This window comes from Myxocyprinus asiaticus, chromosome 20 (genome assembly GCF_019703515.2).
Source record: "Myxocyprinus asiaticus isolate MX2 ecotype Aquarium Trade chromosome 20, UBuf_Myxa_2, whole genome shotgun sequence".
Classification (NCBI taxonomy): Eukaryota; Metazoa; Chordata; class Actinopteri; order Cypriniformes; family Catostomidae; genus Myxocyprinus; species Myxocyprinus asiaticus.
In genome coordinates, this window is record NC_059363.1 from 1,085,001 (window position 1) to 1,100,000 (window position 15,000).

Below are 15,000 nucleotides of genomic sequence, written 5' to 3' on the forward strand. Positions count from 1 at the left end.
TCATGCCTACCTGCTCCGTTATGATTGGAGAAAACACACGCTTCTGACGTCTGATTAGCTGATTGGGTCTTGGACCTAAAGCCAAGCAGGGGTCACAGTAAGAGGAGATTTGTGGTTTAATGTATCTGACAAACACACAAACAAGAGATTGCATTTGGCAAGTATGATGTTTGTGTGCTTGTGTCCCCTCCAGCAACAAACCGCAATAATTCAATAAAGTTACTGGATTCAGTTATAGACTATGTTTTGGAATCTTGACAGTTTTGTGATGGGATTTATGCATCAAAAGCAAAAAATAATTTTCATGAGATCAGGCTGTAAACACCACCTTAACACCCTATCAAACAAGCTGGAAACCCTAGCAACTGATTACAACACCCTAGCATCGTGGGCACAGGCAAACAGCACATTACCTTCAGAAAAATGCAGAAATCTAGTTTAAATAATTCTGATAATTTGGTCCAAGAATCTCAAGAACTGATTCAGGATCATGTTGCAAAGGTTAATAAACTCTACTGCTATCGTAGTCAAAACAGGTGAATCGTGAAGTATTATTTTGTGTCCTGCTGTGAGTGAGAGTGTGTGAGGGTACTGCAGTAGTTTTCAATTGTGGCTCACTGCTGCTGTCGAATCTACATTCACATTTCTACTATTAGTTTCAGCTCGTCCTTTTCACCTGCTCCTAAACGGCCCATCAGACCCCTGAGTTTCCAAACGCCCACCACCAACCCTCCCTCCCGGAGCCGTGCGTGACAGTAGCTCACTGAAAAGTGGAAATGAGAGTAGTAAACAGTGATTAGCTCCAGACCAGGCTCGGCCCCTGTACACCGCAAGACCTGTATCCACACGCTCGGCTCTGCCAAGTCCTTGACCCTCGCGACCTGACACCCCCCTCAGAATCGGCCTCGGGTCACGGCCAGCCTTTCACAGCCAGGTTAAAGAGAATAATCGCAGGCAAACACGCCAGCCTCACGCAATACAAGCTCACCGCAAAGCTGGCTCTTATTATTGCAGACGCTCATGTGTGAGACCATATGCGTGTGTGTGTATATAGAGTATCATGGGATTCCAGAGGATTCTCCTATAAGGAAAAGACAAGCATGATATGCTCTGTCGAGGTTTCCTTATCTTTAGGTTTAATGTTATTTTGCCACTGTTGAGCTTTTATAGCAACATCCACAACTGTTGACATTATAAAGTATCTTGGTACAATAAAGGTGAATTGTGTTATTTTTAGAGGTCGACCGATAGTGGATTTTGCAGATACAGATAACTAAGGTGCTGGAAAACACAAATAACCAATTAATCAGCTGATGGTTTTTTAAAACTGATTTACAGAATGTTAAAAGAATTCTTAGTCTTTCCATAATATGATGGGCATAGACATTGAGGCTACAAGAGTCCAAAATGAATAAAATCCCAAAAGCGGTTTGTGACGAGGAGGAGGGCGTGGCCGGTGCTGAATGATGATCAGCAGGAGAGCAAGATAAAGGGGAGCGGGAGACGCCAGTTCGAGAGAGAGTGAGACGCACGCGACCGCGCTGCATGTGTGTTTGTCTTATGTTTTATGTTAAGTTGACTTTTACATTAAAAGTTAAGTTTACTGTTCAGCCGGTTCCCACCTCCTCCTTGCCTTTCCATTACTTGTTACAGTGGTGCCGAAACCCAGAAAGGAGGAGGGATGCGCTGTCGCGGAGTCCTCGCTGCTGCCGTCCGCCAGAGGAGCAGCCGCGGCCGTCTGCCGGGGTAGGAGCGAGCTGTCATCCGCCAGAGAGCGGAAGAACGGTTGAGGACCGGGCGACAGCGTGTCTGGGGAACAGCGAGCAAGTTCTTCTCTCTCTGTACTCTCTCTCTGTTTGTGTGTGTCTCCTGCTTGCCCTTTCCCTCTCCCCACGCCTCCCCTCGTCTCTCCCCCAGGTTCCTAGGAGGCAGGGTGGACCATTGGCTGACAGAATGGCCGAAAGGGCAGCATCTCCCCTCCAGAGATGGGGGGAGTTAGTCAGACCGGTGGTGTCCTGGCCTGAATCAGGTGGGGGAGGAGTGTGACGAGGAGGAGGGTGTGGCCGGGCCATGATGGAGCACGGCCAGTGCTGAATCAGCTGATCAGTGGGAGAGTGAGATAAAGGGGAGCCGGAGACGTTGGTTCGAGAGAGAGAGAGATGCATGCGGCCGCGCTGCATGTGTGTTTGTCTTATGTTTTATGTTGTTTTAAGTTGAGTTTTACATTAAAAGTTACGTTGACTGTTCAGCCGGTTCCTGCCTCCTCCTTGCCCATCCTTTAACTATTACACAGTTTATTGCCAAAATCCCAATAATAACCCGAAAAATTATGATTTGTTGCATAACGCGGGACTTTTAACAATAAACAAGCTCGAAATACGCAGAGGACTCTTATTTTGAAATGACAGAGACTTGGAGGTTTGTATGTGTATATTTCAACAGATGAGATTTATTGACAAGGAATAAAAAAACTAATGTGCAACTATCGGCACAGATTTTTGCTGACCGGCACCATTTAATCGGTAAAACTGATAAATCGGTGTACCTCTAGTAATTTTTGCACCACCAACGTTGCCAAACAAAAATTGCAAAAATAATGATCGTTTTCAAACAGGTTTTCCAAACGCTCCTCTTGTCTCTCATTGGTTGTACAAACAGATAGCCCCGCCCCAAACCCATGCAATAGAGTGCAACAGTCCCTGCCCACTTTTTCAATCATCTTGGTTCCATAAGTATTTTTCCCCATTTGTTTTTCCCATTGGGATTTCATAAAATCCTTCATAAAAGAGTTTTAAGCAAACTACCAAACCAACCAGCTCCCAGGTGAATCACAACATTACAAACTTTGATTTGAAGCAAAAAAGGATTTGAAAATCTGACAAAAACAAGACTGTGTACTGTTTACAATCCCGCAATGCGAATGACGTAATCATATTAAAACGATGGAAAACTATAACACTATTGATTTAAAGCTGTTGATTCTAAGTATAGAAAAAAATATATTTAAAATTTATTGCAAAATTTTCCAATATATTTTTGTTGGACAGTGCAGAATGAAATCTAGTTGTGTTTCTGTACTGAGATGTTTATTCTCTCCTGGGGAGCAAAACCAGTTGAGCTCTTTCAGTCCAGGCAAATTAGATCTGATTGTTTCTGGCAGCTTCTCTTTCCCTCTTCACAGGGAAACACATCTCAGTTTAGTGCTGCTTTCCATGCAGGAGAGTGTAAAAGTACTAGCAGTGAGAAATCAAAGCGACTGTCTCTGTGACTGCACAAATGTTGTAAGAGCTGCAATTACAGTCATTAACTCCTGCAAAAATAAACTCACTCTGGTGAGAAAAAAATGGGTAACACTTTATTTTACAGTGTCCAATGTTGTTAATTAATATTACTCAGTACTTACTTGTGTAATTACACCTTAACAAGGACACTGTAAAATAAAGTGTAACCAAAAAAATGATCATTTCCTGCCTGCCGTTCACAAGAGAAGTATTTCACATCAAGAACTCAAAGTTCTATAAATTGAAATCGTAATTTGATCAGCACAACTGACATTTCAGATAATTAATTTATCTTTGATAAAATAAAATCTATCTGTCTGTCTGTCTGTCTGTCTGTCTATCTATCTGACTGTCTGTCTAGCTATCTATCTGTCTATCTGACTGTCTGTCTGTCTATCTGACTGTCTGTCTGTCTATCTATCTATCTATCTATCTGTCTGTCTGTCTGTCTGTCTATCTATCTGTCTGCCTGTTTATCCATCTGTCTGTCTGTCTGTCTGTCTGTCAATCTATCTATCTGACTGTCTGTCTAGCTATCTATCTGTCTATCTGACTGTCTGTCTGTCTATCTATCTATCTATCTATCTGTCTGTCTGTCTGTCTGTCTGTCTGTCTGTCTGTCTATCTGTCTGTCTGTTTATCCATCTGTCTGTCTGTCTGTCTGTCTGTCTGTCAATCTGTCTGTCTGTTTATCTATCTATCTATCTATCTGTCTATCTGACTGTCTGTCTGTCTGTTTATCTATCTATCTATCTATCTATCTATCTATCTATCTGTCTGTCTGTTTATCTATCTGTCTGTCTGTCTGTCTATCTATCTATATATCTGTCTGTCTGTTTATCTATCTATCTATCTATCTATCTAGTCTGTCTGTCTGTCAATCTGTCTGTCTGTCTGTCTGTCTGTCAATCTGTATGTCTGTCTGTCAATCTGTCTGTCTGTTTATCTATCTATCTATCTAACTATCTTTCTGTCTGTCTGTCTGTCTGTCAATCTGTCTGTCTGTCTGTCTGTCTATTTATCTATCTGTCTGTCTGTCTGTTTATCTATCTATATATCTGTCTGTCTGTTTATCTATCTATCTATTTATCTATCTATCTATCTATCTATCTATCTATCTGTCTGTCTGTCAGTCTGTCTGTCTGCCTGTCAATCTTTCTGTCTGTCTGTCTATCTACCTATATATCTGTCTGTCTGTTTATCTATCTATCTATCTATCTATCTGTCTGTCTGTCTGTCTGTCTGTCTGTCAATCTGTCTGTCTGTCTATCTATCTACCTATATATCTGTCTGTCTGTTTATCTATCTATCTATCTATCTATCTGTCTGTCTGTCTGTCTGTCTGTCTATCTATCTACCTATATATCTGTCTGTCTGTTTTTCTATCTATCTGTCTGTCTGTCTGTCTATCTGTCTGTCTGTCTATCCATCTATCTATCTGTCTATCTATCTATCATCTGTCTGTCTATCCATCTATCTGTCTGTCTGTCTGTCTATCTACAGTATCTATCTATCATGACAGCATATACATTTAATTTATATTTTGCACTGTGATGATGATATAAACATGTTATCCGTGACATGTGCAATGAAAACACCCAACAAATGATAAATGAAACAAACTGCAGGTTAAGCAAATACATCTACATATCCGCATTTCCGAGGCTTAAAGAATTATGTCATGATACTCTCAGGCAAATGACACTTTGAGATAATATACGTTTTCTGTACGAATAAAGTGCTTCCTTAAGTGTATTCTGAAAGAGTTTTTGCTTTAGAGCACACTATGAAGTCCGGGCATGCTTGCAATTAAGTAATCTCTTATTGACTGCATACTCAAAAACACATGTGTAAATTTATCCTGAAATTGTGAGGGGAAAATAGCCGAAAGAGACCCTGGCACATTTTACAATGAGATCAGAGAACCCGGTCCATTCTAGAACACAATGATCCATCGAAACGTGAACAGAGTGTTCATTCACAAGCCTAAAGTTCATTCACAATCTGATTTGCGTAAATTTTTTCTGCTGTACAATTTCAAGGTTTGTAAAGAAATAAACTGCTTGTACTTGGAGATTCAATTGACCTTATGGCCTAATAAACTTGATTAAATGATGAACCATCTACATAGAATGTACTGTAAATTTTCCTGACATCCTGTAATTGAAATTTCCAGATTTGTGCTTCAGATTTGGAAAGCTTGCATTCAATTTCTTAAGTCTAATAACTATGCTATTTGACTTATTAATATATTACAGTTTAGTTCACTCATTATAATATGTGTGATGATATAGACTGCATTACTGGAACATTTGGTGTTAAAATGTGACTTTAGAAATTAATATATTTTTGGAAACGTTCAATAAGGGTAACATGGAATTTCGGTGTTTAGTCATGTTGCATGCATCTTTTTAGATTCAAGGTTTAAAGTAATTCTGCAAAACATTGCAGAACTAATGTTTAAAGTCTGTGATGCTTTCAATGTTTTCATCACACTTAAAAGAAAAAAAAAACATTTCTGTAATGCTGCGCTAACCAGAGTAGAAATTACATTTCCAGCTATTTCCCTGAATTGTGTTATGCATTCTTGTGCACAAGTCAAATGAATAGATACACAGAACGCATAATGCTCAAATGTGATGCATAATAGAAAATATTTTAGTAAACTAATTATGATGCATTAGTTTGAAAAATATTACAACAAAGAAGAATATAAATAATCGCAGAACACTTTGCAATGCATTGCAAATAAGTTAGGCAAGTTAGTTTTTAGGTGATGCATTAGTCTTTGAAAGTTTATTACTACAATGCCGAATACAAATTAATCTCATAACATGTAATAATCGCAAATGTGTACAAAAATTCAGACACAACCAGCTTGTATTTTGGTAAAGTGATTCTTTGCCTCAAAAATAATGTCCAACAGCAATGCCGTAACAAGACTTCCGATGCATTAGTCTCTTTGAAAATTTATAACAACAACACAGAATAGAAATAATCACAAAACTCATAATAACTGATAATCATCACAAATGCATATAAATATTCAGACACAACCCATACGATTTTTATAAAGTGATTCTTGCAGATCCACACTGATTGCCAAAATGCCCAGAACAGAGTACATGCGAACTAAAGAAATGTTATTCTACGCAAAATTTTCAGTGAGTTTCATTCAGTCCATGTGAACAGAACCAGTTGCGCAGTTGGCTCCTTGTGTTTGGCTGCAGTTCTTAAACTCTCAAAGATCATCTAACAGTGTCTCAGTGGCTTCCACAATGGGAGGAGTGAGTGAACATCATTGGGTCCGGCCCCCTGTGTTCCAAACATATATAAAAGACACTGGTCCAACAAACCAAGTGCAGAGAAGCCTGAGAGCTTCACCTGGAAAAGTTCAAGAAGAATAGCAAACACCAAACTTCATGCATATGGGCTGATTGAAAACTCTTAAGATTTGAAATGACAACAGGAGAGTTTGCATGTTGATTTTTGCTTGGGTAAAAGATTAGATGATTACTTTAAATGGATTTCGTAACTTTCCCAATCAACTGAGTGCACAGTGCTTATGAACATTATTTGAGCAGAAAAATAATTTCATATTTCTTGCCAGAAGACACATCAGAAGAATGGCGCTGACTGATGCCGAGTTTGGACTGAAGAGCAGCAGTCTCATCAGGGAATGGAGCGGACAGGTCCAACCAGCTCTGATAGCATCCTTCATCATCCTCTTCTTCCTCGAAGCCTGTTTGTGGGTCAGGAATCTCACGTTCAAGAGGCGGCTGCCCGGACCGTTCGCCTGGCCTTTGGTGGGGAATGCCATGCAGCTGGGACAAATGCCACACATTACCTTTTCCAAGCTGGCCAAGAAGTATGGCAACGTCTACCAAATCAGACTTGGCAGCAGTGACATCGTGGTGCTGAATGGAGACTCGGCCATCCGGCAGGCGCTCATTCAACACGCCAGGGAATTCGCCGGACGACCCAATTTCTTGTCTTTTCAGATGATTTCCGGGGGTCGAAGCATGACGTTCAGCAACTACAGCAAACAGTGGAAAATTCATCGCAAAGTTGCCCAGTCCACTCTGAGGGCATTCTCATCTGCAAACAGCCAAACCAAAAAAGCATTTGAGCAACACGTTGTAGGAGAAGCCATGGACCTGGTGCAGATGTTCCTCAGGCTTAGTGCAGATGGACGATACTTCAATCCTTCCCATGAATTCACAGTCGCCGCTGCTAATGTCATTTGCGCGCTGTGCTTTGGGAAACGCTACGGCCATGATGATCCAGAATTCAGGACACTCTTGGGCCGAGTGGATAAGTTTGGTGAAACCGTCGGAGCCGGTAGCTTAGTTGACGTCATGCCTTGGCTGCAATCTTTCCCCAATCCAGTACGGAGCGTCTATCAGAACTTTAAGGTTATCAATGATGAGTTTTTTGCTTATGTGAAAGACAAAGTTGTGCAGCACCGTGACACATACAACCCCGGCGTCACCCGTGACATGAGCGACGCCTTCATTGGTGTGATCGAGCATGGCAAAGACAGCTCACTGACCAAAGACTTTGTAGAAGGCACAGTCACCGATCTCATTGGTGCAGGACAAGACACTATGTCTACGGTAATGCAATGGATACTTCTGCTTTTAGTCAAATATCCATCAATGCAGACCAAACTTCAAGAGCAGATTGATAAAGTTGTCGGGCGTGATAGACTCCCTTCAATAGAAGACAAAAGCAACCTGGCTTACCTGGACGCATTCATCTACGAAACCATGCGCTACACCAGCTTCGTCCCGGTCACCATTCCTCACTCCACCACTTCAGACGTGACCATCGAAGGACTCCACATCCCCAAAGACACTGTGGTGTTCATCAACCAGTGGTCCGTCAACCATGACCCTCAAAAGTGGCAAGACCCTCATATCTTCAACCCGTCAAGGTTCTTGGATGAAAACGGAGCCCTGGATAAAGACCTCACCAACAGTGTCATGATCTTCTCAACAGGTAAGAGAAGGTGCATTGGTGACCAGATTGCCAAGGTGGAGGTTTTTCTGTTCTCCGCAATCCTGTTGCATCAATGCTCATTTGAGAGCAACCCGTCTGAACATCTCTCCATGGACTGCTCATATGGTTTAACACTGAAGCCTCTCCATTACATAATCTCAGCTAAACTCAGAGGGAAACTCTTTGGCTTGGTTTCACCAGCGTGAGTAAAAATCATCAGTTACTCACCATCATGCTCATTTTGTGACTTAACACCAGCAAAGACTGAAAATAATGCAAATGTATTCCACATAAAGCTGCACTGAACACATATTTAATATTTAACAAATATTCAATCAGTTTACATGTTTGCAATGATTAAATCAACAGATTTAATCACATCCATAGAATATGCTGTCAGGTCTTTGAAGGTGCTCTGATATATAAGTGAGAAAATCTTCAACTGTTGTAATCTATCTTTAAAGGTATACTTCACCAAAAATGGATAAAACCTTCAAACCAGTATGACTTTCTTGCCTCTGTGGAACACAAAACATGATGTCTGGCTGAATGTTAGCCTCATTCACCATTTTGTATGGAAAAAAAGATGCAATGAAAGTTAACGGTGACTGAGGCTTACATCTAATTTGTGTTTCACAGAAGAAAGAAAGTCATACGGTTTTAGTTCGACATGCAGGGTGAGTCAATGACAGAATTTTCATTTTTGGGTGAATTTTCCTTTTAAAGATTACCAGCTATATTTTGTTTTCTTGTGTGTACTAAATTACCTCAAAGCATCAAGGGAATTTCAGCAGGACTTCAGTATGAAAGGTTCATGGTCAAATACTAAGCAACAATCACTTGTAGATGCATCAAACATTATTGGATAATATCCTGCAATTGTTTGTTTGTGGATATTGAGTCATGTTAATTTGCAACAGCTGTTTGTAGGGCTGCAAGGAGTTTCACTTCCTTTCTATCAGCCTGACTCATTTTAATGCTGATTTTGCATAGCAGTGCATTAAACTATGCTTGCAATAAGATGTATACAGTCTGATTATATATTTCAGGTATTTTAAGTATTAGGCAAATATTTATACGTATTACGCAATATTTTTTTCTCTATAAAGTCTATTCTTTATTAATTCGTATTTTATGTAATGAGACTCTACAAAAAGCTGGAAGCGTCACTTGATGACAGTTATTAATGTCCGTAAATCTAATTTTAGCCAGTCAACGTGCAATAAATGCCTTGCTGTAACCATGCAATATGTCAAAGACACCTGAGTGTGTCCTAATGCTCAGCATATCAGTCAATGAAAGATGAACTCACCCAACGTATGTACAAAAAAAGCTCTTTATACTGTGTACAAAACCACCAGACTAAATCAGAGCTAATCCCAAGATATGTTTCTTTTTTGCATTACATACATTATGGTAAATGTTCACACTGAATATTTTGAAAGTTCTTTATAATAAAGTGCATGTTTTCAGGATATTATACATTTTCTAATGCCTTCTAAAGGCATTTTTTTTTTTTTTTTATGTATTCATGGAAAATAAGCTACATCTGTAATAAATAAAGTGATGTTTTAAAGCCACTTGCAGTCAGTCTGTCTGTTGTGACAAAAATATGTCTAATACTCTATATGAAAATGAGCTATATACGGTTTATTCATACATATTGACTTAAGTCCGCCCATAAACCACAGCTAGGCATCTAAATCATTGCTATATAATCACAACTGTCTGCATCTGTTCTATTTCATACAGACATTGTCTCTTTATATGTCCTTATTGCTTGTTTTATTGGCAATATGTCTCTGTTTGCATTCAGTTTCTAGGCTATTTTTGCAAAACCACAATCTTTAAGGTCAAATTATCTTATTAAATTTATATAACCGTCATTATTCTAACTATAGCTCATGATAAACACATAATGAGGTGTTTAACTCCATTGTTTGTATCTGCTTTGTCTAAAACATTAAAAAAAACCCTCACAACTTTCATGAGCACAGACTGAATTCCTATAGTGACTATATTTTGCTTTCATTCAATTAGCATCATGTTGTGGATTTCAAAATGAAATGTCAACAATTAGAGCTTGTTTATGATGTAAGACAATGCGTTCTAAAGGGATAATTAAATAATTTCTGTTTTAGGGGGGTCTGGGTATCTCAGCGAGTATTGACGCTGCCTTCCACCCCTGGAGTCACGAGTTCGAATCCAGGGCGTGCTGAGTGACTCCAGCCAGGTCTCCTTAGCAACCAAATTGGCCCGGTTGCTAGGGAGGGTAGAGTTACATGGGGTAACCTCCTCGTGGTCGCTATAATGTGGTTCTCGCTCTCGGTGGGGCACGTGGTGAGTTGTGCATGTATGCCACGGAGAATAGCGTGAAGCCTCCACACGTGCTACGTCTCCATGGTAACACGCTCAACAAGCCACGTGATAAGATGCACAGGTTGACTGTCCACAATTGTGGATCTCTTTAAACCCATTCTGACCCTGCATTCATTCCAGTGGACATCATATTTCTCTAGTATTACTTAAAGTTTTCTGTCAGCCAAATCACAAAAACATTAATAGGTTAGATGCTGCCAAGTCAAACTTGTTGTGAGCAAATTGTTACTTTTTAACAACAAAAAAATACAATCTTCAAATTTAATTTGACAATGCATGGCAGCAATAAACATGGTATAATCCAGAACCAATGTCCATTGTAAATGGACACCAGAAATAACTATTAAAACATTGCCATAAACTGAAATTTGATTAAGTCTCATTTATAGAGTAGAACTAAAGCATAGTCATATTTTGGTGTCTATGAAAAATGTGTGGGGTCTGAAAGGGTTAAAAGAATGCATTTGGGAGTTAGTTGTCCAAAAGTCCAAATTAAAACTATAAAAGAAAAATTAAAAAGCCAAAATATGTTGGAAAGTCATCAGTAATTTCTTTGTATAACATAACATCCTGGTCAAAGCCTAGAAAAACAATAGAGTCAACATCACAATTCTGACCATGTTCTAGTTCAAACCTGATGAAGAAAACTCAAAAAATCATCAAAGGCCATGTGAATGTTCACAAGGACAATACAGAAACACTGCACATTTTATATTCCTCCTTTAATTTGACACACCCATGTCAGGTGTCTCTACTAATGAGCTAATCAGTAGAATCAGTGGTGCTGGGCCCCTCAGAACCACAATTTGTAAACACTGTTCAAAGCACCCATTCAGTCTATTGCCTTATGCCTTGTATTTTGCAAACTGTCCCATTCACAGTTCTTCATCTCCACTTCACAAGCAATTCACACCGATCATTATACTTTTGTCTCTACTTTGTTCCCATTTACACCTAAATCAATCTGGTCCATCAACATGTGTCAGCTTTGTTCTTCTTTACAATGACCTAAGAAAAGTGTTGATAGGCTTAAGTGTCAAGGCGTCAACACTAATAATGGGAGGAGGGTGAAAGAGAGATAGAGAGAAAGAAAACGAACCTGTGGCCCAAACTCCGCCTACGCTACAGATATAAAACACAGTGTCAAGGCTCAAATCTACATTCTTCTAATCTGGTCATCTGTGGACAGACTCTGCCCTGTTGTCCTGAAAGCCCACAGCTGGAGAGAGCAGAAAACAGCAGGGTGGTGAGCTTCTCAGATTCTTCTGTGACTTCCCACCATCACTTGGGATGAGGGTTTACTAATCTGCCTTGTTTTACATTATCACTTATTACTGTTTCTACAACAAAGATCCTTCAGAAGATCATGGCATTGTCAGACACAGAGTTCGGACTGAAGGCCAGCAACATCATCAAGGAATGGGGCGGACAGATCCATCCAGCTCTCATGGTATCTTTCATTTTCCTGTGCTGTCTGGAGGCTTGTTTCTGGGTCAGGAATCTCACTCTTAAGAAGAGGCTTCCAGGACCCTTTGCTTGGCCGCTTGTAGGTAATGCCATGCAACTCGGCCAAATGCCTCATTTCACCTTCTCCAAGCTGGCCAAGAAGTATGGAAACGTCTACCAGATCAGACTGGGTAGCAGTGACGTAGTGGTTCTGAATGGAGATGCGGCCATACGCACGGCATTGATTCAGCACAGCGTTGAGTTTGCCGGCAGACCAAACTTTGCGTCTTTCCAGTCGGTTTCTGGTGGAAACAGCATGACGTTCAACAGTTACAGCAAGCAATGGAAAATGCACCGCAAGATCGCTCAGTCCACCATACGTGCTTTCTCTTTGGCGAACAGCCAAACGAAAAATTCGTTTGAGAAGCACATAGTGGCTGAGGCCTTGGATCTGATTCAAAACTTTCAGAGTTCAAAAGGCCAATCCTTCAATCCCTCGCATGAACTGAGAGTCGCAGCTGCTAACATCATTTGCGCACTCTGCTTTGGAAGACGATACGGACGCGATGACCAAGAGTTTCGAAATCTCCTGGGCAGAGTAGACAAGTTTGGAGAGACTGTAGGTGCTGGAAGCTTGGTAGACATCATGCCTTGGTTGCAATCTTTCCCCAACCCTGTGAGGAGCATCTTTCAGACCTTCAAAGACCTCAACAATGACTTCTTCACTTTTGTCAAAGGTAAAGTAGCGGAACACAGGCAAACCTATGACCCTGAGGTCACAAGGGATATGAGTGATGCCATTATCGGGGTGATGGATCATGCGGACAGCGAGACAGGCTTGACTGAAGCTCATACTGAAGGTACTGTAGCTGATCTTATTGGAGCAGGTCTGGACACGGTCTCCACTGCCTTGCACTGGATGATTCTTCTTCTGGTCAAATATCCATCAATCCAGACCAAACTTCAAGAGCAGATTGATAAAGTAGTCGGGCATGACAGACTCCCTTCACTGGAAGATAAGAGCAACCTTACATACTTGAATGCGTTCATCTACGAAACCATGCGCTACACCAGCTTCGTCCCGGTTACCATTCCTCACTCCACCACTTCAGACGTGACCATTGAAGGTCTCCACATCCCCAAAGACACTGTGGTGTTCATCAACCAGTGGTCCGTCAACCATGACCCTCAAAAGTGGCAAGACCCTCATATCTTCAACCCGTCAAGGTTCTTGGACAAAAATGGAGCCCTGGATAAAGACCTCACCAACAGTGTCATGATCTTCTCAATTGGGAAGAGGAGATGCATTGGAGATCAGATTGCCAAAGCAGAAGTTTTCCTGATTACTGCCATGTTGCTCCACCAAATGTCTTTTGAGAATGAACCTGCTCAGGATTTAACCTTAAACTGCTCTTATGGGTTAACACTCAAGCCACTCGATTATAAAATATCTGCAAAACCCAGAGGAAACTTAATTAATGGGCCATAAAGTAGCATGTGCTTTTGAACTCTCTAATTCTTATTTACTACACTATGCAGAATCGGGTATGTTCATATGCATTGAACGTGTACTGAGTACAACATGTAATTCTAGATCATAAATACAGATCTAAAACTAAAACAAACTAAATGTTAACTGTTTTAAAAGCTAATCGATGGAAAGACTCTAGTGGTTTCAGCAGTGTTTCGTGGTATTTTTATGGCAATTTTTGTACAGGGATGTGCATTTGTAGGGATGTACTGTAGCTATCTGATATTAACATGTGGTTAGACCTTCAAAATAAAACTTTTAAAGTGACCTTCATTCGGTTGCTGGTTGTATGCAATTTTAATCTATTTGAGATGTTGGAAAATGTTGCAACTGTCTGCTAATCTTTGTAAATAAAGTCTTTTGTTGACTATAATATTCTGTCTTCAATCTTTATGGGTGATTCTCACACAACTGGTCAAGAAAATGTCCTGATCCTATTTTACACCAAACACAAAATGAATAAGAAATTATTTTGCCTCTAAAAAAATGAACCCTACTTTTAGGGCCATTAGTATTTTTCACATTGTGACATTACTATGTTATGAGAGTTGCACACAATTTAGCCCCAATTCTCATTAAAATATTCTCATTACCGCAACATGAAGAAAAATTACATTTATCCAAATTGTTTTAACATCATTAAATTTGCCACAGGCGCTGCTGATACAGAACTACTCAGCAGTCATTGAGTCTGTCCTCTGCACTTCAGTAACTGTCTGGATTGGTTCAGCTACAAAATCGGACATTAGAAGACTTCAAAGGATAGTCCGGACTGCTGAGAGGGTTACTGGTTCTCACCTTCGCACCCTCCAAGAATTGTACACTTCCAGAGTGAGGAAAAGGGCAGGAAAAATCACTCTGGACCCCACTTACCCTGCCCACTACCTCTTTGAACTACAGATCTCTGAGCACCAGAACCATCAGGCACAGGAACAGGCTATCCATCTCATGAACAGTTAAAACTGTGGCAATACAATCATGTGCATATTCAGCTATTCATTCATATTGAGGGCTTGACATTAAGAATTGTCATGTGAGTAAATTGGTCACTTGTCAGAGTAAAAATGTTACTTGTCCAGAGACAAAACAAAAGAAAGGACGTAAGAAAGAATAAAGCCTCCATCGTCATCATTTACACCTAATAGGGATTAAGAAGACAGTGCAGAAAGACGGTAAATCATTATTCACCCTCAAGCCTGTATGAATTTCTCTCTTCTGAGCAGGGGCATAGCAGTCATTTTAAAAGTGTGGGGGGGGGGGCAGATGTCAGTAGGTGGCTCGCACAGACCCAACACTTACAGTGCAGTATTAATATATACATATTATTTACTTTTAATATTTGTAGTGTTTTAAAGATTCAAG

At 40.3% G+C, this 15,000-nt stretch overlaps 2 protein-coding genes across 3 annotated transcripts; both read left to right on the plus strand.

Annotated features, from left to right (window-relative positions):
• Positions 1-6,649: 6,649 nt before the first annotated feature.
• Positions 6,650-10,247, plus strand: LOC127410706 (cytochrome P450 1B1-like). Of its 2 annotated transcripts, none has more exons than XM_051645897.1 (2): positions 6,650-6,778; positions 6,892-10,247. In XM_051645897.1, exon 2 carries the CDS (start codon positions 6,908-6,910, stop codon positions 8,486-8,488), a length of 1,581 nt encoding a protein of 526 aa, XP_051501857.1. In that variant the 5' UTR covers positions 6,650-6,778; positions 6,892-6,907; the 3' UTR covers positions 8,489-10,247. The 2 variants fall into 2 exon arrangements, with proteins under 2 accessions (XP_051501857.1, XP_051501858.1); XM_051645898.1 differs by having other exon boundaries at positions 6,653-6,778; positions 6,895-10,247.
• Positions 10,248-11,857: 1,610 nt separating this feature from the next.
• LOC127410707 (cytochrome P450 1B1-like) lies at positions 11,858-14,011 on the plus strand. Its single transcript, XM_051645900.1, has 2 exons — positions 11,858-11,907; positions 12,013-14,011. Exon 2 carries the CDS (start codon positions 12,028-12,030, stop codon positions 13,594-13,596), a length of 1,569 nt encoding a protein of 522 aa, XP_051501860.1. The 5' UTR covers positions 11,858-11,907; positions 12,013-12,027; the 3' UTR covers positions 13,597-14,011.
• The last annotated feature ends 989 nt before the right edge of the window (positions 14,012-15,000 follow it).